At 39.5% G+C, this 25,089-nt stretch overlaps 2 protein-coding genes across 2 annotated transcripts; both read left to right on the forward strand.

The window, feature by feature from the left end:
* The first annotated feature begins 9,621 nt into the window (after nt 1-9,621).
* Nucleotides 9,622-16,669, forward strand: krt18a.1 (keratin 18a, tandem duplicate 1). The gene is made up of 7 exons (XM_063463995.1): nt 9,622-10,147; nt 12,301-12,383; nt 12,822-12,978; nt 13,641-13,805; nt 13,888-14,013; nt 14,212-14,432; nt 14,518-16,669. The coding sequence occupies exons 1-7, from the start codon at nt 9,713-9,715 to the stop codon at nt 14,639-14,641; spliced, it is 1,311 nt and encodes a 436-aa protein (XP_063320065.1). The 5' UTR covers nt 9,622-9,712; the 3' UTR covers nt 14,642-16,669.
* A 1,786-nt stretch (nt 16,670-18,455) lies between these two features.
* On the forward strand, nt 18,456-21,854 carry LOC134619303 (keratin, type I cytoskeletal 18-like). Its single transcript, XM_063465064.1, has 7 exons — nt 18,456-18,872; nt 19,943-20,025; nt 20,108-20,264; nt 20,438-20,602; nt 20,703-20,828; nt 21,197-21,420; nt 21,722-21,854. The coding sequence occupies exons 1-7, from the start codon at nt 18,456-18,458 to the stop codon at nt 21,852-21,854; spliced, it is 1,305 nt and encodes a 434-aa protein (XP_063321134.1).
* Nucleotides 21,855-25,089: the final 3,235 nt, after the last annotated feature.

Below are 25,089 nucleotides of genomic sequence, written 5' to 3' on the forward strand. Positions count from 1 at the left end.
AGTATATCAACCTGTGTGTGTGTGTGTGTATGTGTGTATGTGTGTGTGTGTGTGTGTGTGTGTGTGTGTGTGTGCGTGTGTGTGTGTGTGTGTGTGTGTATGTGCGTTTGTGTGTGCCAGATAACTAAATGATCACACCCTTAATACTTAAACAATGCTCAGCTGTATAGCTGTAACCCTCTGTGAGCTTTTCCTGCACCACTCTTTCAAATCCTTGTTATGTAAAGTTGGAAATCACACAATGAAAATATTATTTTCCTGTTCAAAGCTTTTCCTCCTATGCAAGCACATATGGTAAATTAACCTTTCCCCTCATCTATGCAGTATCCCAGACATTCCTTTACAGTATCTTATCAGTCGCTCAGCACACTACCTTCCTTTACGTCTAAATCATTCACCCCAATATATGGTCTACTCCGACAAATTAAGCAGACTGTATTTGTAGGATTTGCTCATGTAATCCAAGTATAGGTTCCATCTTGTTAAGGGAAGCTTATGCAATTAACCCCCTAAAATTCAGAATCGCTCTCTGATGGAATGACATAAAGTCGACTCAGTTAACAATTTATTCAAAAGAGTGACTCTTTAATTGAGAGGATCTATTGCTTTCGCGAGTGACTGTGCAGGAAAGTATTCCTTCTCTTAGCGATTGATTAAATCATTGATATGTTCAGAGAAATGAGTGAGTGAAGGAGTATCCCTGTGAATCTGATAATGTCAGCAAGTGACTCAAGAGATAAACTTACACACAATCTCTCTTCCCCTGAGGCAAAGCTTAATATAGACACACAAATGCACAAGTCACAAGTTCCAATTGTTTCAACAGACTTCCCCAATAAACACAGTCTTAAACTGTTAGTCTTTCCATATGAGTGGGAGTGGCTTAAAAAACTTGAGTAAAACAGTTTTTTTTTAATACTTTCATTTAATACATTTTAAAACATTCAGCTCCAACATTCATCGAATTCAAGACGTCTGAACTGAGTCAAAGCAACACAACTTTGGGATGATTTGTCTTGTTTGCTCATTTTGTTTTACTTTTGAGTTTCTGTTCAGTGAATTGGACTATAACTATTCTTGCTAAGATGTGTGCAAAGACGCCAAACAAAGTAACTGTGGAGAATTAGAGGAGCTATTAACTCATTAGCTTCTAGACAAAGTAAGGTTAGCTTAACCTCACCAGCTTACTCTATCCCAGGGAATGGAAGACTGAAAAAGGCATTAGCTGATGGAAAACAGAATAAAAGTTGTTGAGGAGTTTATTGTGTCTTATTTTTCTAGTTTTTGGATAGAGGAAGGTTAGCTTAACCTTGCTACCTTATTTTATCATCAAGACAGAAAGCCTGAAAAGGCTGCTACCTTATATAAAATAATACTAAAGTTGAGGTATAGCGATAAGTAAACCAGCAAACAAGACAAATATTGAGAAATAGAGCCCAGTAGGACTGTTATCTTTCGGACACTGAAAAAGCTGCTAGCAGACAAAACCAAAGTTAAACTCAACTATTGCAGTTCAATGCAATACTAAGCTAAATCTCTTCTGGCTCTGGCATTATGTTTAATGTACATATAAGAGAGCTGTGTTGATCTCATGTCGTCATTGCCTTTATCTACACCTAGTTTAACTGTAGCTGGCAATTTGGCTTTGAATAGTCGGACCAAATGTAGTTATGTATGAACCCGTCAGACATTTATCTATGATTGTAATTTTTGTTGCTTTGAGCCATAAAATCTATTTTACATAATACTTCCCCTTAATTTGTTTGTGATATGTTCTTGAGTTATATAATTTCATAACACACTTTCTGAAAAAGTATCCTTGTTTGTCATTTGAGTCATAAGAGTCGTAATTCTTAGTTCTTAATTTAATTATAGTTTTGCTGTCACAGCACAGCCCAGGGCTGGATAGAGAGGAGACTACATATGAATTGCAACCAAAAATAAGTTTATTTTACAGAGCGAAAGCGAAAACCAACATAAACAAACCAAGCATGGCAAAACCAAACAAGCTGGGGACCAAGAGAAAATGATGGGGTAGTACAGCTTTGCATCAGGGGAGTTAGACCTGATCAGATGAATGCGTCCACCACAAACCCCTTAGCAATGAAAAGCACTGGAAAAAGATTATTTACAGTTAAATCTGGAGTTCTACACTAAGTCACCAAGTAACCTTTTTAGCTTTATAACATCAGCTGGTTGCAAAACTATACATGAAGTGTAACAGAAAAAGTCTTCCACCATTTCCTGACGCACAAACCTCACAAATGTCTGAGGTTCATCCAGCTTGAATATCCATAACCATGCAAGCAGGTATATCAAGTATAACAGATTGGATAAGGACTCAGTTATGATTATAATATACACTCACAGCCATTTTATTAGGTACACCTTAATAGTATTGAATTGGACAAGGTGTTGGGAATGTTCCTCAGAGATTTTGGTCAGTATTAACATGATAGTATCACATAGTTGCTGCAGATTTGTTGGTTTTCATGATGTGACTCTCTTTCCCCAGCACACACCAACTGCGGAGTTGAATACAGTAAGCTCACTATCATTTTCAGTAAATGAGTTTAAGTTTATAGTTTAAATATAATATATATATAAACAAATAAGAAGGAAAGAACTGTGTGCATCAAGGCTCAAATTCATGACTGCTTGACACTTAACAGGAAATTAAAGATATAAATTTATGTTTAAAGGATCAACATAAAAAGAAAGTATGCATGCCTTGATGTCATTGAAACTCCCATGCAACCTGTGGTAATGACCAATACTGCTATTACATGTCTGTCTCTCCTTTTAGATAGTTTTGGCTCCAATTCTGAATCAAGCCTGTACCAAACCTGGCAGGCAACTAACCTCAAACTGGATAACAAAGTCACAGAGGCTTTATCTAAAGTTCAATTTAGCCAAAACAACAAAGTTCTAGACGGGGTGTGCCCATTAAGGTAAAATATCTGAAAACATGTCAAAGCACTGAATGAATACCTATCTTATTTAATACACCCGCACTGTCACGGCAGGGTTGCATCCACACAGACTTCACCGGGTCAGATAACCAGAGAGACTAAACTTTACCTTCATCAGTTCAACAAAAGCAATAAGGACATATAGGAAGGGAGAGAGAGTGATAACGAACTGCTTGAATCCTGTTTTTTTCTTTTTTTGCCCAGTTTATCCTTTGTTATTTCCAGTGCTCCGCTCTGACAACCACATACCAAATCTCTGTCCTGATCTAAACCAGACCATTGACCCCTGACCTCACTTTTTGTCTGAGGATCTGTTCACTCCTTCTCTCTGGTAAATGTGGAGCCTTTCAGCAAAGACAACACCCTTATTTAACCTGTGACACCCATGTGTTAAATTAGCTTTACAGCTGTCAGATTTGACTCACATTCTACTTCACAAAAACACTCAATCCCTCTCCTTTTGTTTGCATCTTCCTCTAACATATTCTCTCTTCAGTTTATTTCATATTAAACACGTACAAAATTCTTCTGTCTTATCTTGGCAATCTGCAGACTTCCCCGCCTCCATACAGACCCTAACAATTACATCTAGAGCTTCTTGGAATCAAGCAAAGTCATTCCTTTAATCATGAGCAAGTCCTCAAAAACACCCTCTTCCATTGTATCCGCTCTTGTCATTTTCACGACATGGGAACAATGGCAAAGACATTTCCTGACATCTGATCTTGTGCGATTAGTGCTTTAGTGGTGTCTGAGTCAACCTCTGCACCTGGTAGGCATTTTGCACACACCTGTAAATTGTCTACACACAAGTGTTTACCATGTGAGTCATTATGAGCTTCTTAACGGCTCACTCACACTAGAGTAAAAATATCACGGCAACCTCTTTGCGACAAGGAAAATCTGTGGTTTCCTGGTGATTGCATCCATTTTTTTTTTTTGCATTGAAATAGTTATAGTAACAACTTTTGATCACAAAGTGATTCTACGGCAGGAAACTTGTCTCCAAACCACTGTGGTCAGACTCAGACTGACTGCAATCACTCTCAGACAGATTGGTGAAGGTTTTTTCAATGCTTTTCCTATGTAAGTGCTTTCTATCTAACATATATACGCCAATCGATGCATCAGAGAGCAACTAGGGGTTAGTATCTTGCCCAAGGACATTTGGCATGCAGACTAGAGCAGACGGGATTGAACCACCAATTTTCTGATTAGTAGGTGACCTTCTCTATATCCTGAGCTCCAGCCACCCCAGGCAGGTATCTATGTAATTTTGCAGCTAAATCACCATCCTGCAGCAACTTTCACTGTTTATGAAGGAAGTTCAGTTTCACATCTATGACGTTTTGGCTGAACACTGAATGTAAGCAGTAAATGTCATTTTCTGTCTAATGTTAATTTGTGTGTATCACCACAGTTAGTCATCATGTTATCACAAACAGATTACATGTACTTGTCAGTTTGACTCCATTCAATAGCAAACTGATCACAGACTGATACCAGGCTGAATCCTTATCCCTTCTTATTGACGCGCCAAAGTCACTGAAGACTGAAACCACTGTGGTCACGTTTTCCCTAGTGTGACTGTACTGTTATGCTTCTGTGTGGCATATTGCCACAGGCTGGTTTTAGGTATTCTCTGTGATTCTCTGCTCATTCATATTATTTGCATATTCAGGAATGACTGCCAAGTAGAAGTACACCATGAGGGTCATAAGAAGCTTTTAATGGTGTGGCTTAGGGGTTAACAATGTTATCTAACAGCAAGAGAGTCCTTGTTTTCAAACCTGGGAGCTTTGTGTAGCTTGCATGTCCTCTCTGCCACTGAACAAAAACCACTCTAGGTTAATTATTGCTATATTTACCCAGAAACACTACTAAAAGAAATGCTTTTATCTCACTTTCTGGTTATAAAATTCTGTAATTGTTGGCCTTTTTCGCCCCCTAATTAGTTTTCTGAAGTGGTCACAACATGGGCTCTCCCTTGCTCGTTGTTGCAGTAAGAGTTAATCTGTGAGACATCGTGAATGAAGGTCCTTGTGTCAGTAGTTTTAATGGGAGTTCCACAGAAATTCCTCAGTCATGGTTTGTCCTCCTAATGAATAAGGTGCTGAGTGATAAAGCGCAGCCGAGGTCAGATGTTTGACAAGTCCTTTGCCCAGCCAGTACATTAGACCTCTCGGCGGTCTTCCTTTGCTTCTGTCAGGCCTGCTCTGATTTAGCACTTTCTGTGGGTGTTCTGGACCCTGAGGCCAGAACAGGGAAATTATGGTCCAGCAGAACAAAATCCCTACAGTCCCTCTGATCTGCTCAAGCCAGCCAAGCTCATTTTTACCCCAGTGAAGTTTCAACTCAACATCAGATGATCATGAGTCAAACTCAAGCATTTAACAACAAACACAACCCTTGTGACCAAAGAGAGTGCCGTCCAAACAGAAAAGCGATGACCTTTCAGGTCACTTTCACACTGCCAGATTAAATGCCATATATGAGCATGCACATGTGACACTTTTCCCATCCACATACAGTATTTAACAAGAGTGAGAGCAGAGCCATTGCAGGACATTGATCATAAGGCAGGTATGACTAGGTTATGAATTCCCAGACTCCATCACAGTCAACTGCATTATTACACAAGGCTGATAAGGGTGTTGAAGTAGCGTAAACAGAGGCTGAGCATTGCTCAACCCATTTCCAGTTAACTTTTCTAAAAAAGCTTTCGCACTTATTGTGTCACTCTTTCTTGAGCATTTTAGGATGGAAACAAACAAGTCTGAACAATAATTAGCTTTGACTTTAAATCCTGATAATGATTTCTTGCTGTACATAATAGTTAATATTGAATGGAAAACATAGTTGTAAACACAGCTATGAAAATGATCAAAGTATATGCACGAAAATGGAGGGGAGGTGATTGCACTAGTTTATGCCCTGTCTATGCAATTTTGAAAAAGTTTCACTTATTTTTTAAATCCTAGATATGTACAGATATATTTACATGAACTCTGATGTGCCCTTTGAAGTTTGTCAGGTTAGCGTGCAAGTGGGAGGGGAACTTAATGGTGCGTGATGACTATCAGGGCAGTAACGGGCAAAGATTCTTGGCACTGGGCCAGGACCTCTGAGGTTTCGCCCTAACTGGCATGGCTATCAGCCAAACATTGTGACCAAGGATGGGATAAGGGTTCAACATCAAACAGTTGGATGGGCACTTTCCCATTTATATTTCACAATCATCAGTCAGGTAAACCAATGATGTCATAATGTGATTTTGATTTGTTGTGCAATAGATATCAGACCCAGAAATCAGACTAGTATTATCTGTACCTTCCCCTTATCATAATATGGGTGGTTTTCCTTACACTATGACAATGTTTATTTTACGTGAAATCAATGCTTTATTGTGAGCAAAGAGTAACATTTAGATTCTGCAAGAAAAAAAGAAAAACACTTGAAGTGGAGGTGTAGTGCCATTTGTTCAAGTCGTTGAGTGTGTCCATGTGATGGAGTTAGTTCACAAAGATTTCAGGTTTATATTGTGTAAAAGTTTGTAATCAAATGAGTTCACCTTTATATAAAACCATACTGATTCTTTCTTAGCCTCCTTTCATTTTTCTACATTGACGCACTGTTTTCACAAAACTAAAACTACAACCCTGCAGCAGCTTTTTGAAGCCATTAGCGGTTTGCTAATTCATTACCAAATCTGGCCTTAGATATCTTCATGGCAGCTTTTACTACTCAATTTCTATTTATACATTTCTTGCATGAAACGGTCTACTCTTAAAGTTACAAGTGCATTTCAACTGATTAAGCTTACTGTAATTATTTTATATCCTCTCTTAGAAAAAAAGTGATGAAGAGTGGCTCCTGATCTGCTAGCGCTACATCCAAATTACAGATGTTTATGGATCATCAAGATTTGTGAAACAACAGGGGGGTTGCACATTTTCAGTATTTAAACTGTTCTTTTAATTTTCTGAGGTTAGCTAAGGTGTTAGGTACCACTGTTATGTCAGAATGTTAAGATGCTGGAATGATGACTTTTTAGCTTAGCAACTAGCTTGAATGACAGAGAGAGTGTTAACAAGCTAGCATGATTTTTTTTATTTCACGCTTAGAAACTTACTGACCTAGTTAAAGCCCAATTTATTTTTAAATGGTCATTGTTATATAAAAAGCAAAAAAAGCATGTTTTTGGATATTTAAATATTTAGTGAGCACAAATATCAGCAGCTGATAAATATGATAATGGTCTTCTGTTGTTCTCTACATGGCTTCCCTTCCAAAAAACTTGTTTTCACATTTGTTTGTATACATTTTAAGCAAATATGAAATATGTTAAGTGGTGATATTCTAAAGTGTTAATTTTCATATTTTTTCATGTTCAGTGGAGCTAGTTTTTTCCACTACTTCCAGTGTCAGTGCTATGCTAACCTGGCACCAGCTTCATACTTACGCTGAACTACTCGTTTAAGATAGGATTTATAAAAAGGCTACAAGGTCACATTTTTATACCGGAAAGAGCTGCAGCTGAGGCTAATTTTCACCAACTGATGAAATTCTGAAATGTTCATATTCTGTCTCCATTCTCAAGTTTAGCTAAATTGGTCCTTCGCTGTACTTGCGTTATGTGTTCAAAATAAAATGTAAAACCCACGTTGTTGTTGTTGTGTCAGGCTTAAGGTAACCCCTGTTATTCGCCTTACAAATAATGTACACATACTATGGTCAGCTATTATCCTCAAACCTTAATCTTTGTGTTCTCTGCTGGGTGTGGCAGCCATTAGATTCAGACAAAGCACAATCATTCTCCACCACTACAAGACAAACAAAACCGTGGGAAAAAAACAAAACAAAAACCAAAACTAGTCATCCATAAAATGATCCTATTTGGTTGCAGCTGGTTTTGTATATTTACTAATTTCAGAAGAAAGAGAATTTCTTAAATCTATTTGTAGATCAAAAACATGTTTTTTGTCTACTCTCTTTTCTCTTGCTTGATTTGTATCTGTTCTTCAGTTTCTACTGACTGCCCTCAAAATATCTCAGAGACTTAGAGGTAAGCTTAAATACATGTTTGTGAAGGAGCTTCTTATGAAGCCACTTTATTGCGATGCTTACGATGAATCCCTTTGTTTACCGGCTCATCAGCAGAGCAAGAGTACTTCTGATTTTGTCAGGAGCCCTTTATCCTTTAATATTCTGCTGCATATTCCTTCCTAAAAAAACAAACAGAAAAACGTGGAGCAACAATAATCCTTAAGCAGGATCTTTATTTGGGAACGAGTTGATGATGATACAGACGACTGTGCGTAGGAAGACAACTTTACATATAAAACTGATTAATTGTTGTTGTTTAAACACTGCAAAACAGAAATCTGACAATGACGCATATTATAGAACACATATCTGTACAGTTTATGTAAAACTGCGAAGAAAACAAAGAAAAGAAAAGATTTCATTCCTTGTTATAAGACCACCAAGTAGAGAAATGTGTCTGGAATGTTCTTGTGTTAAAAAGCTGCAGGGGGGCCCCTGAAGTATGTTTACTGGTGTAGAAAAGTCATTGTTCTTACATATTTACTAACCAGACTGCGGAATTGTTCCTTTGTTTGACCATATCCTTTATGGGAGGGGGGCAATCAGGCACACATCCGGCTAAGCAGGACAGATAACATGCTGGAGTACACATAACATCTGGAGCTAACACCATGAAAACTTTTTTCTCATTTAACTGATGTTTTTTATTCAGGTTTAAACACCAAAGATCATGGGTTGTGTTTGTGGTATGTTAGATTTGAAAATGTACTTTCACATCAAACCAACAGACACCTGGAATGGTATAAAAATACCTTTAATAATAATTAGCTGGATCCCAAATAATGCTTTTATAAAATACTATGATTGCAGATGTTTATTGAGTGTTTTGTTTATGGTAAATCAGTAAGAGTGCTGACAAACACAAAAGATGACATTTTTACACGACAGCTAATGCAGAAGTGCATTAGCTGTCGTGTCCCACTCATGTAGGTGTGAAATGACCTGATCTCATCAGCTGCGATGACTAGAGCAGTGATGACATCATTTGAGCATGTGATCACTCACAATCTGTGGGTCACTTTTGGGTGTGTCACTCCTATAGGGTGGGGATTTTGATGAGTCTAACGTGGAGCCAAAAGGAGGTATAGCTGTTTACGTAACTCAGTACTGTTGATCCTATGACTGTTGGAACCATTGTTAATAAACATTGAGTGCCCAGGCCTAATATTATTTTAGGCATTCCTTAACTGTCAGTGTGGGTTTTATTCTCTTTAAAGGTTTTGTTAGCAAAATTAACAAGCAGAACTAATCTTAGACTTTACTGTTGTGTCAGTAAAGTCCAAAATTAGGGCCATTCTAGTCTCATATAGGGAAAAAAAAGGTTTTATAATTCTACCAAATATCAAGTTACTGAATACCACAGAGTCAAGATTTACTAACTTAGAGAGCCTTCAAGGACAAAGGCAGGTTCTGAGCAGTAAGTGTGGCTGAGGCCAGTGGAAAAAAAGGGAGGTGACACAGGCTAGGAGGAGTGGTCAGAGGGGCGGACCTGAGGGCCCACAAGGTTTATATAGTTTAAAGCTTTCCCTCTCCTCCTGCCTTGTGTCTGTGAGCTCCAATTTCTGCCTGCCCAGGCTGTGCCTCTGTCTCTCTTACTGACAGTCTCTCTCACTGAGTCTCACACTATAGCGACAATGCAAACCTCCAGACATAGTACATACTCTGTGCGCTCCTCCACTAGTAGCAGGGCTCCTGCTATGTCCATCACTCGCACCTCTGCTCCGGTCTACAAATCCAGCAGCATTCATGGTGGGGCCGGTGGGACCAAAATCAGCGTCTCCTCCAGCTACCGCAGTGGCCTGGGATCCAGCATGGCAGCTGGCTCTGGAGCAGGAGGCTTCTCCAGCAGCATCCAGGTGAGCGGGAACAGCGCCGACATCATGGGCAACGAGAAGTTTGCCATGCAGAACCTGAATGACCGCCTGGCCAGTTACCTGGAGACGGTGAGGAACCTGGAGCAGGCCAACCTCAAGCTGGAGATTAAGATCAAGGAGGCCCTGGAGAAGAGCGGACCCGACTTCAGAGACTACAGCAAGTACCAGGCCATCCTGGATGACCTGCGGAAGAAGGTGAGGAGGGAAATGGGGTTGGGAGGGATGACGAGGGTAGACAGGGGAATGTGACCGTTTATGTGTTAATAAAAAAAGAATGAAAGATGAAAGAAGATGAACATGAAAAGCAGAATGAGATCTGCTGTGATAAACATTTTAAGATGTTGTGAGTGTACCTGACTGGTTATATATTTTTGACTAAATATAACCCCATTAGTTCTTAGGGTCTTGTATAGTTTGTAGAATCCTAACAGAGTGGATTCCTGCTAGTGCTTGGCATAGCGCCACTGCTGCTTTGAGCTGGGGGCTGAGGGTTGGACCGGAAACAGTATGGAGGAGGAATGCTGGATCATCAGGGGTCACAGACACAGGAAACCAGAGAGAGAATCCTGCGACTACTTATAAACCCCATACTTCCCATCCTTAACTACCCTTTCCCTCCTTGTTTAGTCTTCTTAAATTGACAGTGAGACTGTAACAATTTCGCTCTGCGTTCATCCAACAGAAAGTGAGAGATAAAAGGGAAACTTATTAGACACAGAAGGATCTATCAGCATTTTATAAGTGACTGGATGTTAACTCATACTTAAGTGACACATGCTATGAAGTCAGTTCAGCTGTAATTTCCACACAGTTTCAAGATTTCAAAGTAAAGGTATTACTCAAGCAGCAAAAATATGTTAATCATTTATTCCAGGTTTCGTTCTATTGAGTGCCACAGGAAAAAAACAGCAGGATCACTGAAGCACAAAATCCTGACAGTCTACATTCAAAACTGCTATTTGAGAGCATTAAGTCAGACTTGCCACATGGAACATTCTGGACTTTCAACTGTAGCGTAGCGTATCTCTGCGTCTTATCACTGTGGGAAAACATATTTGTAGTCTAATCTTTGTAATAGGATACTAGCATCAAGGTCGGCAATTTCTTTTTTGAATGAGCGACTTTTCCCCCAATCCTTTACTTCTCAAAACATTACATAAGATCAAACGCTGTCTGGAATTGGGTTTTGTTTGCTCTACTAACAACCGAGGACCTCAGCTTAGCCAAACAGATAAAGGTCAAACACGCCTAATATTTCATCTGGAATGATGCAAAGAAATCACCCATAACCTCAGAAAAAAAACCAAAAAATTCTCACAGAGATTTAACAGAGTCTAAAAATAAATTTAGTTCTGACATGAAAAGTCGACTACCCTCGGAATCACAGACTTGCATGTGAAGTGAACAAACACACACACAAACACACCAGCACAGCCATAGTCACCACCATCATCATGCAAATTGTCTGCCAACAAGATCCTGTTCCTTAGCACCAACAGCCCGGCAGCCACTGATTGGCGCATTCTGGATACCTCCCTTGCCATCCATCCCAGCCCTTATCTGTCATATCTGTCAGCTAGAACAAATATTCCAACCATTTAGTTTTTGAAGCAGCTGCCACTATTCACATTTACACACACAGACAGTGACACTTATTCTCTAACAGTAAACCCCAATAAACTTTTATAGTTTTCTATGAAAGCTTAAAACTAAACAGTACACATGGCATGAGTAGAAATTATTTTTATCTATATATAACATCAGGCTAGTTTTGAACTACGCTTTTTGAGTTTGATTGAGCAAAGATGTTTGTTTGCTAATAGCATAGCGATAGCCAGCAGCTGGTTTACTTAGCCAAGCAGCACTAAAAAATGCAAAATAAAAAAGAATACCTAGCCTAGTCATTAACTTGGTATAATAATCTGTTTTTCCCTTTACATGAAGTCTTACCAAAGCTAAACGGCTATGAGGTACAGCTGTTTTCAGGCTTTATGCTAGGCTAACTGGCTGTTAGCTGTAGCTTAGCATTTAGCAAACAAATGTAATTCTAGTCTTCAGCTTCTCATCTAACTTTTCAAAGTATGTCAAGATATTATTTTACGATAATATTAAATATAATATTCAAATTTTTATACACTACCAGTTCAAACTACAGTTAACTTCAGGTGATTCTAATAGTAAGAAAAATACATTCTTAAGCAATGTTACAAAACTACAATAATAAAATATATACAATAGTCATTGTCTGTCTTTGTTGATTCTTTTGTAATTGCTCGCTCTACTGTTAGCTGCCTCATGTTTCAACTTTGCAGCTAAAATAACATTTTTCTTTTGTTATCCGATTCTAGGTGTTTGATGCCACTATCGACAATGCTCGTCTGGTTCTCAACATCGACAACGCTCGCCTGGCGGCTGATGACTTCCGAGTGAAGTAAGACCCGCCTGCTTTACCGCTGACATTGTAAAACACTGAGATAGACAACTGCTGGCACACCCTCTTTTAGTGCAGGATGGATTGTAGGACGAATCCAGTGTGAAGATCTAAAGGAGGAGTCAGTCATCAGTCATGTAGTCGTAAATCGTCACCTTTGAATCACAACTGCTGGAGTTGTGTCATAAATTATGTGTAGTTGCAAACAGAGCTGACCATAAAGTTAACAGTATTATACCCTGACCAAATAATGATGTACACTGACATTTTCTAAACATACACAGCAACTCAAGACTAAGTACGGCAACTCTCTAAATAAGTGTAGCAAAATATTTAACAAAAATTTACAGGTAGGCTAAGTTCATTAAGCCGCTGTGAATGTGAGCAGCTGCGCCAAACGCTGACGTTATCCTGACTGCTTTGCCCTGTCCTGTTTAGATATGAGTCCGAGCTGGCCATCCGCCAGTCTGTGGAGGCCGACATTGTTGGTCTGAGGAAAGTCATCGATGATACCAACTTGACCCGCATGAACCTGGAGAGCGAGATCGAAGCACTGAAGGAGGAGCTCATCCACCTCAAGAAAAACCATGAAAATGTGAGTTTGATTACTTTTTTAACTTATTTCAAAAACAAAATTTCAAATATAAAATATTTAATTCAGGTCTATAGGCTATATTTGTGCTGCTTTCAACATAGTCGAACTCAGAAAGATGTATAATTATATACATATTATTTGCAGATCTGTTAATCTCATTAATCCTTCTCATTGCAACCATATATGCTTAAGTTCCACATGCAGTGAAAGCCACGACTACAGCCTACACCTCCTTGAGTGGGATGTTGTGGAAAACAGTCTTTAGAAAACTTTGCTGGGAAGGCAGAGGTTGCTTAAGAAATCTGAAATATCTGTATGTGAATTCTGTGGGAAGCCTCATCGTAAAAATGTTTCCCAGCCACAATTGGCAACAGAGAAAGCTCCAAAGATTTCAAATGACTATGATTTGAGTGCATAAGCCAAAACACAACCATTTGTTTACTGAGGGAAATATTAAATTAAGTGTTAAGGGACTCAGGCACAGACCTGTATATTTGCCTGACCGAAGTGTGTGATTATGGTTGGATGAGGCTAAGGGTCACCGCTGGGTCATGACTCAGTTCAAGCAGTAGAATGAAAAAGAAGTATTTTATAGACCTGAAAGTAGTTAGGTAAGGTAAAAAATAAGAGTGACTTTCTATTGACTTTCTTTTTTTCTTTAGGAAGTTATCGAGCTTCGTAACCAGATTGCCCAGTCTGGAGTCCACGTGGATGTCGACGCTCCTAAAGGCCAGGATCTGGCTCAGATCATGGCAGAAATCAGGGCCAAGTATGAGAAGATGGCACAGAAGAACCAGGAAGAATTGAAAGCATGGCATGAATCTCAGGTAAACCATTAGCAAAAACAAATCAAGTTAAAAAATTTAAATAAATGAACTCTTGACTAACTTGTCTTTTAACCTCAATTAGATAACAGAAGTGCAGACACAGGTGACCCAGAACACAGAGGCCCTGAAGGGTGCCCAGACAGAGGTGCACGAACTGCGCAGACAGATACAAACGCTGGAGATTGAACTGGAATCACAGAAGAGCCTGGTGAGCAGTCTGCCCTTCATTTACCTCTAAACACGCTTATCTGAACTCTCCACATTGCCCAACTCAGCACTCTCACTTCAAGTCTCTGGGGTGTATTCTGTTGACACAAGCGTTGCACTCCGGTGATTTGTCTCTATGGAGCTGTCATCACTAATCTGAGTCCACTGTAAAAATGTAACCCCTTCTTGTCGCTTACAGAAAGCCTCTCTGGAGGGCACGCTAAGGGACACGGAGCTCCGTTACAACATGGAGATAGAGTCTTTAAACACCATCATCCTGGGCCTGGAGGCAGAGCTCACACAGCTGCGAAGCAAAATCCAGTTGCAGACGCAGGATTACGAGGCCCTGCTCAACACAAAGATGAAGCTGGAGGCTGAGATCGCAACATACCGACGGCTGCTGGACGGTGGAGACTTCAAGTGCGTAGGATAGTTTTCCTATCATTTAGAAATCTAAAAGTAGAAACTACCTGGAAGTTAACTGAGTATTAATGTTTTTACTTAGGCTCCAGGATGCTCTGGAAGAGCAGAAAACAACAGTGACCAAGACCAAAAAAGTGATGACCGTCACACAGACGCTGGTGGACGGCAAGGTGGTGTCATCCAGCACAGAGACCAAGAACCTCTGAATGCAAGGAGCAAGCAGCTGATTCTCTCACCAGTCACTGTCACAGCATTATAACACTAGCATACAACTGGTCAAATTTTACCTCTTTGCTTCTTAGTGATAGAGCACTAACAACAATAAGACCCTTCAGCCGTCGCTACCAATAGTTTTACTTCCTGGGTATACAGCTCTCCCACAGGCTGCTAAAAAACTGGATCAAAAGAAAACAAAATCATTTTTTATTTATTTCATCATGAGTTATTTATGTGTTTGTGTGTCGACATGCAGATGTTTACAAAAGTTTCAAATTGGAGAACTTTTTCAAAAAAAACAAAAAGATTCAAGACGTTATTTCAAAGTCATAAAATTCTCAGAATAAATGAAATTATTTTTATATTTCATCATCTTTTTTGTTTTCTTTCTGTCCAGTTATGTCTGCCTGCTTTGCTGTTATGTTCAGACATTTCAATAAAGTCCATCTGAAATTGTACTTGCTATCACGGCGTCTTGTTCATTCAGAAATCGCTCGAGATCCAGATTTGTTTAGTCTGCTGAGCAGACAAGTAAACAGGAACCCCAAACCCCTGTTCCCATTAACACACACTGAAGCAGTTTAAAAATATTAATAACATAATAAGAGGAATGGGAGATAAGAATAAGATTAAGATAACATAACAACATTGTTCGCATAATTGAGCTCCAGGCTCTTCCAAAGCGTTCACTGAACCCCTCAGCTGAATTGTACTGACAGACAACATTTACCATTTGAAGTTATACAGTTTAGAGTATTTAGGGTTTAACACTTCACGGGCAATAAATTACTGCAGTAACAACCAAACTTGAGCTAATTATTCAGCTGATGGTAGTATAGTGAAATAACTAGCAAACCTAAGTAAGAGTCTGATGGAGACTGACCTTCGCTCCTGTTATTCATCATATACCTGTACACTGGATTAATATTGCTGCCTTTTGCAGTACTATTATGAATCCAAATGTAAGATAATTCCTACTTTTACAACTGAGTGTCTGACTTTTCTTGTTATATAATTATAGATATTGTGTGTGAGTGCACCACAACTTTCCCTCTCTGTCACGGTTTGTGCCTTTTATGAATCACCAAAGTAAGAAAATCCCCACACCTGTGAAAGTTGGTGCCAGTACTTACGTTCTGAAACCAACCCGTTGTAGTAGTCCTTGTTCTAGGTCTAAGCATCTACTGCTTCCAGATGAGCGTCTGGTCTTTTTAATTTACCAATTGCTTTTGACTTTTCTCTGGAAACATACAAGCACCAAGTCTCTCCCAGAAAGGACTATTTAGTTCACTTATCATTCTTTGACTTTCCAGCTTTTAATTGATGCTGTTTATGAGTACCACGTCAACTAAGCTAGGTTTTAATGCACACTGCAGCCTATAGACTCACTGCATCTCAGACAGTACAAGCCAAATCCCAACAAAAGGAGAGAAAGAAAGAAACTATGCCATTTTAAGGAAAATGGTCACTTATTTTGATTTTGACGCCAGCAGAAAAATTGTCTCAAAAGAAGTTGGGACAGGGATAACACAAGACCAGAAGAGTAAGTGGGAGTAAAAAGGAAAAGCTGCAAGAACGTCTAATTAGGGTAACTGCCTTCCTCTTGTCTGTTATTCAATCTTGCTGTCTTGCTGTTTTTATTTTTTATTTTATTTTATTTTTGATTTTGATTTTTGATTTTTCCATGAACAGTTGGTGTAGCGCACCCACAATTTTGTTGTACATGTACAATGACAATAAAAGGCTATTCTATTTTCTGATTATTATAAAAACACTTTCAGAAAAATGTACAACATAAAGTTGTGAAAAATTGTGTTAGGGGGAAAGTAAGGGTTAGAGATGCTGCGATTCTCAAGAAGAGGATGGACCAAGATTAAAATGCACTACAATGATGGGATGAGAAAAGTACAGAGAAGAAATGAACCGCTCACGATCCAATACACGTCAAATCATATGAAATCCTATGTTTAAAAAGAAATTTCTGTAATTCCTAAACAATTCATGAAATATTTAAATCCTTTGAATTAAAGCTGAAAGTCTGCACCTCAATCTTATCTTGGTTGTTTGATTTAAAATCCACTGTGGAGGTTTAAAAAACATTGTCAGGTCACCGAAACACTAATCGACCTAACTGTAAATGTGAAATAGGTTGCTAACTTAATGCCAACTGCTAACTTAACCAAGCCTTTAAAATCATTTTTCATGCATGTGTGAAAATGGAAACTCACTTCTCAGTTTATTTCTATCTCTTCCTATGTGCTCATATACAGCTCTGTTAGATTGAACTGCATAGTTAGCAATTAGCATTAAGGCTTATGGATATTGCTATGGCAATCACTTTGCAGGGTTAAAAACTCTATTAATAGCCAACGCTATGACCAAATAACCCTGCATAGTAAAACCAACCAGTTTTGATTGATTATTTATACTTGACACAGTAAACATATTGTCTGCCTTGCAAATTTGGAAGTCTTACATTAAATGGTAAATGGCCTGTATTTGTATAGCGCTTTACTAGTCCCTAAGGACCCCAAAGCGCTTTACACATCCAGTCACCCACCCATTCACACACACATTCACACACTGGTGATGGCAAGCCACGTTGTAGCCACAGCCGCCCTGGGGCGCACTGACAGAGGCGAGGCTGCCGAACACTGGCGCCACCGGACCCTCCGACCACCACCAGTAGGCAACGGGTGAAGTGTCTTGCCCAAGGACACAATGACCGAGACTGTCCAAGCCGGGGTTCGAACTGGCAACCTTCCAATTACAAGGCGAACTCCCAACTCTTGAGCCATGATCGCCCCAACATTATTACTACATTATTATTAATAGTCTTACTAGTAGTATTTTAAATTCTGTGCAGTGTTTTAGCTTGTGCCTTATCAAATCCGCCTGTTCTTCCTACATTTCCTGGATTATTTTTCTTTGGCGCATAATGAAGCATGCCACTGCCAACACAAGCTAATACATTCGTACCAGTCATGTTTGTGAAACTGATATCCTCAACTTGCGAGGTCGTGCGTGCGCGTGTGTTTTGTTAGGGAACAATGTAGTCATGGTGACACCTGCTGTAGTGAGATCTATCACATGGTTTCAAGTGCTTGAGCCAGGTGTTTTTTCTGCCAATAAAATAAGATAGTGTTAGTAAAACAGCGTCACAGCCATTCAAGAAAAAAAAATAAAGCTTTCAAGTTTCAGATTAGGTGTGATCTGACCCATCCAGAAAGGCTCATGTTCCTTTACCAGTATACTCCCCTCTCCCACAGTGTTTTTCATACTCAATATATTTGTAATTACACACATGGGAAATGTTTACAATGTAATACATGTTTATAATACATGCATCTTTGGGGGGTGGATGTTAGGTGCAATCCAAGGGTGTGTAACAAATATATATTTCTATTTATTTATAGTACTGCAGGGGGCATCTATAGTAAAGAGAACAATTTTAATCAGATTTGTTGCCCCCTCTCAAAAAAATAAAATAAAAAAAGATTTTAAAAAAATAGAACATGTCCAGTCTCACCGTTTCCACTGAGAGTCATATCAGGTTATCAGTTTATTTACACGCTATCAAAATGAAAACGTCAGTACACTTTTTACCAGTGAAGTGGGTGGGTGGAGGACAAAGTCTAAGCAAGAAGATCAAAGGTAATAATTTAATATAGATAGGAGAGGAGTTTCAGGAAGAAATCTTGTCTTTCAGAGTTATATATAAGGCCTCAGACTCCACCTTCATACTCCACTCTGCTGCCACTCTCCTCAGTACCACTCTGATTGATCAGCACACTTCTTTTACCAATGGAGCTTAGACGCCAGTCTTCTCAAAGTTTTGGTTTAAGTTCACCTGCAGGTCCCAGATCCCTACGGGTGGAAACCTCCTACGCCCACAGTGTGACTGGAGGGGCAGGCGGCCGTGGAACCAAGATTTCCAGTGCCAGCTATGGTTCGCGTGTTGGCAGCGGTTTTGGCGGAGGATACGACTACCAGTCCTTGTCCTCTGGATCCACTTCTGGCGCCATGGGCATTGGAAACGAGAAGCATGCCATGCAGGGCCTGAATGACCGCCTGGCGAACTATCTGGAGACGGTGAGGAATCTGGAGAAGGCCAATACAGTGCTGGAGCTCAAGATCAGAGAGGCCACCGAGAATAGAGGCCCCTTGGAAGGGAGGGACTACAGCAAGTACTACGCTATCATCGAAGGCCTCAGGGCCCAGGTGAGCCAATGAAACATTTAATCTAGATGATAGTCTAGGCATCTAAGTCGCTCTAGAGTAATGAAAATTTTCACAGAATCTGAAATGTCCTCAAAATCAATGGTCTGAAATTAGTTGATTAAGTATCTGGTCTTTAAGTCTGACGTCATTAGCCGTGCCTGGGCCCAAACTCCGCTGCAGGTCCCTAGGTCACACAATCACTGCGGCATCACTGAGAGTTAAAAACTGTCTAAATTCTTTCATCTGTAATAAAATGATCTGCTCTACCAGGTGTAACAATGAAGTTTAACATCCAGGCATCCATAAAAACCAATTCTTTTTTCCACTCGATAAACGTTAACGTGAGGGTTCCCGGTGGTTAGGGACAAATGCAATCGCATGGCATGGACCAAACTTCAGTCAGGAGAACAAGTGAGACAATCCATCCTCAACACGAGGTTAGTTATTAATATACTGCTGCACAGGCTGGGCTGTAGTTACATCGTAAGGTTTTAAAATCTGAGCTTTAAAATGAATAGCGGTAATAAAAACCAAGTGAGGCCGACAGTGATTACCGACTGTTTTTAGGGGCTTGTTGAGATGAAATATAACAAGAAACAAAGCATTAAAACATGTTAAAACACAACAGCCTTATTAAACGCAGAGTACTTTGGGCCCGAAGGCAGGTTTCATCAGGTCATTACTTAAAGACCGGATTGGTTTCGGTAGCTATGGTATACTAGTTCTCACAAATTACTCTCAAGTTGTAGTTTTGTTGCATTTCAGTTTTTTCAGAATGTTAAACGAACCCAGAACTACAACAACTACAACTCTTTTCTTGTAAATGCCACATACTATTGTTCAATCGAGTCACTGTTAACACATAAACTTTATTATTATAGTGTCCTAGATATCGCTTGAATACCTGATTTCACAACATTTATTACCTGTGGGCTCCTATCGCTATGCAGTATCCACCATTTGCAACTCATCAAATTGAAAGTCACAGTTTGCTTTCCACCAAAATGAATGCAGAAGAATACATCTCTTCATACAGTTATGTCACCAAAAATACCATTACTTTTTTTTAGATTATTAACATGACCAAGGATACCGCCCAGCTAATTATCAGTCTTGACAACGCACGTCTGGCTTCAGATGACTTCCGAACCAAGTGAGTGTCAAGATTTTTGTGCAAAATGAAGGTAATCTCTTCACCAGCATGAGCAGATCTAGCATTCATTCTATCGCCATAGGTGTGAGTATGAGTTGTCCATGAGGCAGACAGTGGAGGCTGATGTTTCAAGACTGAGGAAGGTCCTGGATGACACCAATGTTACTCGCTTGCACCTGGAGAGTGAAATCGAGTCCCTCAAGGAGGAGTTGATCACCCTGAAGAAGAACCACAAGAGAGTATGCAATCATTATAAAGTTCAGCAGAGCAGTTCAAAGAGAAAAACCTATCTGATAACCCCAATACAGTACAGTGCACCTTTAAAACAATTTTTCCTTAACCACTTAGCACAGGAAAATCCTAATAACCAAATGTTCAGGAAATCACTCCCTGACTATTTCCTCCCGAACAGGAAGTTGATGAATTGCGAGTTCAAATCGCACAGGCTGGGGTCCGTGTGGATGTTGATGCACCAAAAGGACAGGACCTGGCCAGAATCATGGAGGAAATAAGAGCAAAGTATGAGAAGATAGCGCTACAGAACCAGCAGGAGCTTGAAGCGTGGCATAACTCCCAGGTACAGCTAAACTAGGCTGGTGAAAAACATCATTTTTTTTTACTTGACTGTGAGTTGAACAGTATTTGTAAATTCTTTATGTATATAATCTTCTATTAAGATCACAGAGGTGCAGGTCAAAGTCACAGAGAGCTCAACAGCCCTGAAGGAGGCCACAGGTTTAATGACTGAAACTAGGAGGCGGCATCAGGCACTGGAAATTGAGCTCCAGTCTGCACATAGTCTGGTAAGTCTTGGTTTACGTCATTAGTTTCCAGTTCTGGGTTGAGATTTAACCCTTTCCTTAGTATAAATACTCATCATTAGGTCTTCTCATAGATTGAGCCTGGTTCACACCTGGCAATTGCAGAGTATTACAGGCATTACAGCCAAGAAAAAATTTAAGATTGATTTAAACTTAAAATTAAAATTTAAGTTGATCCTAGCTCTGTTCAAAAACAATAAATTTCACCAATCAGCACATCGAAAATTCACTAATTGCGTTTTTTCACAGGTTGTCAGAAGTGCTGGTACATAATTTTTTGTGGCTATTTTACCTATGGCAAGATAGCCACAAAATTTTTACAATGGTGCTTTTCTTTAATCTCTTCACAGAAAGCGTCCCTGGAGGCTGCCCTTCATGACATTGAGAGGCGTTACAATTTAGAGCTGGAAAAATACAATGAGATAATCCTGAGTCTGCAGGAGGAACTGGCACAGATCCGCAGCAGCATCCAGCAAAACACGAATGAGTACGAGGCCCTCCTCAACATCAAGGTGAAGCTGGAGGCTGAGATTGCAGAGTACAGAAGGCTGCTGGATGGTGAAGGAGACTTAAAGTGAGTATTAAGGTGAGGCAGCAGAAAGTATGGATGTAACATACGCTCACTGAGACAGAGGCCTTCTTCATCTCGGGGATGCATTTGCAAATTTGATTTAAAGCAGCCTCATGCAAACATGGAGCAGCAATGATATGGAAAGTAGATGCCACTGACCTGTGTCTATGTAATCCTATTACCATCATTTAAATTTCAACTGCTCAATTTCATCATGTCAAAGAAAAGATCACTCAAAGGTGGAAAATATATTTCTGTTCTGTCTCCGTATGACTAACCTTTTTATATTTCTTCATTTTACCAGCCTTATGGATGCAGTTGACCTAAAGAAAATCCAAGTGGTGACGGTCACTCAGACTGTGGTGGACGGCAAAGTGGTGTCAGAGAGCAAGGAGAGCAAGGAGATCGGATCCACAGAAAATTTGGCATTAGGTTAAAAACAACTGAAAGAAAAACAACTATAAAAAAATTAAATGGCAACATTTTATTTTGATTGCTTTCTGTCAATGTCTTCAGCTTTTCTTTTAAGGGCAAAATAAGCATATCAACCATTGTTTTGACTGATATTCATAGAAACCCATTGATTAAACTGATAAGACTTATGTATTATTTCATTATTCTGTTAAATTATTAGTTCAACAGAGGAGCCAGTTTAGCTCAGCGGGTGAGCAGATGACAGTATGCCACATGGCTGGAGTACAGCAGCCTAGCTTTTTGCTGCGTGTTTGCTGCTTGCTTGTCTTTACTGCTCCATTGTCAAATAAAGGCAAAAATGCTCCAAAATAATCTTTAAAAAACAAATTAATAGTTCAACAGTTTAGAGAATATGTCTACTGCTTCTTTGTCAAGAGATATAATTCCTTTATCCATGTGTTAAAGGAAGCTATAACAAACTTTCAGCTTAGGTTAGCATAAACAAACAGTTAGCCTGACTAAGCACCAGCACCTCCATATTTCACTAGGTTGACATGTTAAATCATTTACACATACATTAAACCAAAACTTTCGACTCAAATTTCAGATTAACAGGAGGTCATGTGCTGGACTACTTTTTTCCTGGGAGGAGTGACCTCTCTAAATTTCTATGGGCCTGTGCTAATGTAGCTTTATAGTAAAATATTGGTTTTAAAATATACTGACAAACAATATTTACAATTGTGAAATTTCAAAATATATGTTCAACATACATTTGGGGAAAAAAAAAGGTTTCACTGCCATTCACATACACCAATGGCTGTCTGGCATCCTGCCATCAACTTCCCACACATCAGAGTCTGCAGGAAATTCTTTCAGCTTCTGAGAAATTCACTTTGTGACCTGCAGTTCTTTAACCTTGTCCAGTTATAGGCAGAAGGCAGCCATTCCCATGCCATGTCCAAGCAGCTCAGTGAAGTCCTCTGTCCCGGTTTATTTACATTCGCATCAGTCTAATTCCTGAAGCTGTTGTGGTACAAACTGTTCTCGTCTGGAATCAGCTGATTCACTGCATCAGTTTATGTTAACGACTTCTGGTGCGTTGCTGATAGAAATGTGAGTTGCAACAGATTTTATAATTGGTTGGGAATGTTTTTGAACTGCTGTGGTTCATTACACACAAATCAGTGCCCCGTTCATCATCGCAATGTCACGTTTTTGCACTGCAGCATTCCACAGACGGCACCATTAATCTTCCTGCCAGATTTATATCCAGATTGCTTTCTCAACTGCAGCTGTCAACAAGGCAGAATCTTCAGATTTGTGCTAGTTGCCAGTGCCCCGAAGCTGTTGTGGTGCAAAGTGTGTGTGGCAGCATGGCTGCTGTGAGAAGCTCCTTGTGCCAGTCTTACCAACTATTGTAAAAGTGTCCTCTCTGACAATCTGAGCCTTTTTTGGAGGGCCTGCTAACCTCTGCAGCAAGGCAATTCATGGCCTAGCTGAAAGAAGTTTAGCAGACAAACCAGAGAGCACTAAGGAATTCCAGAAAACCCATAGAAAAGTAGGGGATGGGGAGAGTGGGAGAAATGCACCAGACCTGCACCTCCTGTTTTCTAGTCTGCAAGCCTTCAGTAGGACCCCAAGATAGCAGCAGAAAAATAAAATTATCACCAACAGTCCACTTTAATGAATCATGTTCACTAAAAAAAAGAAAGACCTTGGACAGAATACATGAAAAATACTATTTTCACTTTGCAAACATTAGAATTCAAATCACAAAAGCATTCATTTCATTCATTCACACTGACACTGAGAGTCGTGGGAAAGGCCTTGAAGTTCAGGGTGCTGAGGCGGCACCAAGTTATCTTGTGATATTCTAACATAACTCTACAAAGTGTGTTAGACCAGACCCCACTGCAGAATTAACAGCCAAAACTGAACTGAACTGGTCAGAGAAAAATATATCAGGAAACATTGGAGGGGAAAAACAACCCTTTTTGGCACAACACCGGCTTACACACAGTATTTTAACACAGATGCAAAAAGGGTGCACATGTCAGGCACAAAGCACGTGAGCAAATTCATATGAAAGTATGGAAAGTCTTCCATCAACAAAGTTAGTCAGGATCTGTTCAGCCGTGTGCAAATACTTAATTATGTATTGTGACTGCTGCATCTTATCTAATATGTATATTTTACTCAGCACAGAAGCCAAAAGTACCATTTTCCAACAAAGGTAGGGATGTGAAACTGCTGCTTGATTATAATGTTAAACTATGTGGTGGCACCTCACAATATGCCAAAGCGTTACTTTGGTGTATGCAGGTCAAAATAGTGCAGATGCAACTTGGTGCTCAGAAGTTTAGGTGATAAACTTCCTCCTGAGGGACACTGATGTCCAAAGTGTTCAAAACGTCTGTGAGGACATTTAGCGAGTGATAGGTAATGACTGATAGTTCATTTAGAAAAATGCAACATTTCTACTGGTGTCAAATATGCAACATCATGTAGTGTTTCATGTTTTAACCCCTTTATCTACTTATTTGGCTTTCACATTTTGTTTAATTCAGACAATCCTGGCTTATTTTTTTCAGTCTTGCACAAAAAGAGTAGTAAGTGATGTTTCAGTTTAACATGGAAACCGGTTACCTTGATGTCTCTTACTTTGTTTAAGGGTTTAATTTAGGTTCTTGGGTTTTTTTTTTGTTTCAACAAATTATTATTTCTATTGCTATTCTCAATATGTAGAAAGAGGCCTTTTCTATTCGTAAATGGGCAACATCCAAGTTTCTTGCTTGTTGTTCCAATTATGAATTAGCTGTTTCTTGCTTAATGTAGCGGCTATAGAATAACCACAACCTTAGCAGTGAGATTTTATTCTGTCTGTGAGAAGTTACAAAAACTTCCAGTGAAGTGAAAGCACAAGGGTGAACTTTGAACTGTTTGAGATCAAAATCAGTTGCCCGTTTGTCAGCCTGATGAAATGAGGCGTTCTAGAATTCGGAAAAGGAAGAGGCGGACTGACAATGAAACCACAGAACTGGCCTAATTCAGCTTTGTACAGCAGTGTGTATTTTGTGCATATGTTTTAGATGTGTCCACATTTACAAGAAATCAGGCCAGTTTTGAAACGTTAGGTAATGAATCATCAAATAACTTTCCCAGTCATTTTAACTTGTGACTATATCATAATTTTGTTATTGTGTATCGGGCGTTTCACAAGAAAGAAGGAAAATTAGGATAAATGTAAGAAAAAAT

Source organism: Pelmatolapia mariae, linkage group LG20, assembly GCF_036321145.2.
Source record: "Pelmatolapia mariae isolate MD_Pm_ZW linkage group LG20, Pm_UMD_F_2, whole genome shotgun sequence".
In the NCBI taxonomy this organism is placed as follows: Eukaryota; Metazoa; Chordata; class Actinopteri; order Cichliformes; family Cichlidae; genus Pelmatolapia; species Pelmatolapia mariae.

Coding starts and splice junctions, on each gene's coding strand:
- krt18a.1 (XM_063463995.1), top strand. CDS start 9,713: ATGCAAACCTCCAGACATAGTACATACTCTGTGCGCTCCTCCACTAGT. Junction 12,979..13,640: donor TCAAGAAAAACCATGAAAAT/GTGAGTTTGATT, acceptor TTTTTTCTTTAG/GAAGTTATCGAGCTTCGTAA. Junction 14,433..14,517: donor CTGGACGGTGGAGACTTCAA/GTGCGTAGGATA, acceptor GTTTTTACTTAG/GCTCCAGGATGCTCTGGAAG.
- LOC134619303 (XM_063465064.1), top strand. CDS start 18,456: ATGGAGCTTAGACGCCAGTCTTCTCAAAGTTTTGGTTTAAGTTCACCT. Junction 20,026..20,107: donor TCAGATGACTTCCGAACCAA/GTGAGTGTCAAG, acceptor CTATCGCCATAG/GTGTGAGTATGAGTTGTCCA. Junction 21,421..21,721: donor GATGGTGAAGGAGACTTAAA/GTGAGTATTAAG, acceptor TCATTTTACCAG/CCTTATGGATGCAGTTGACC.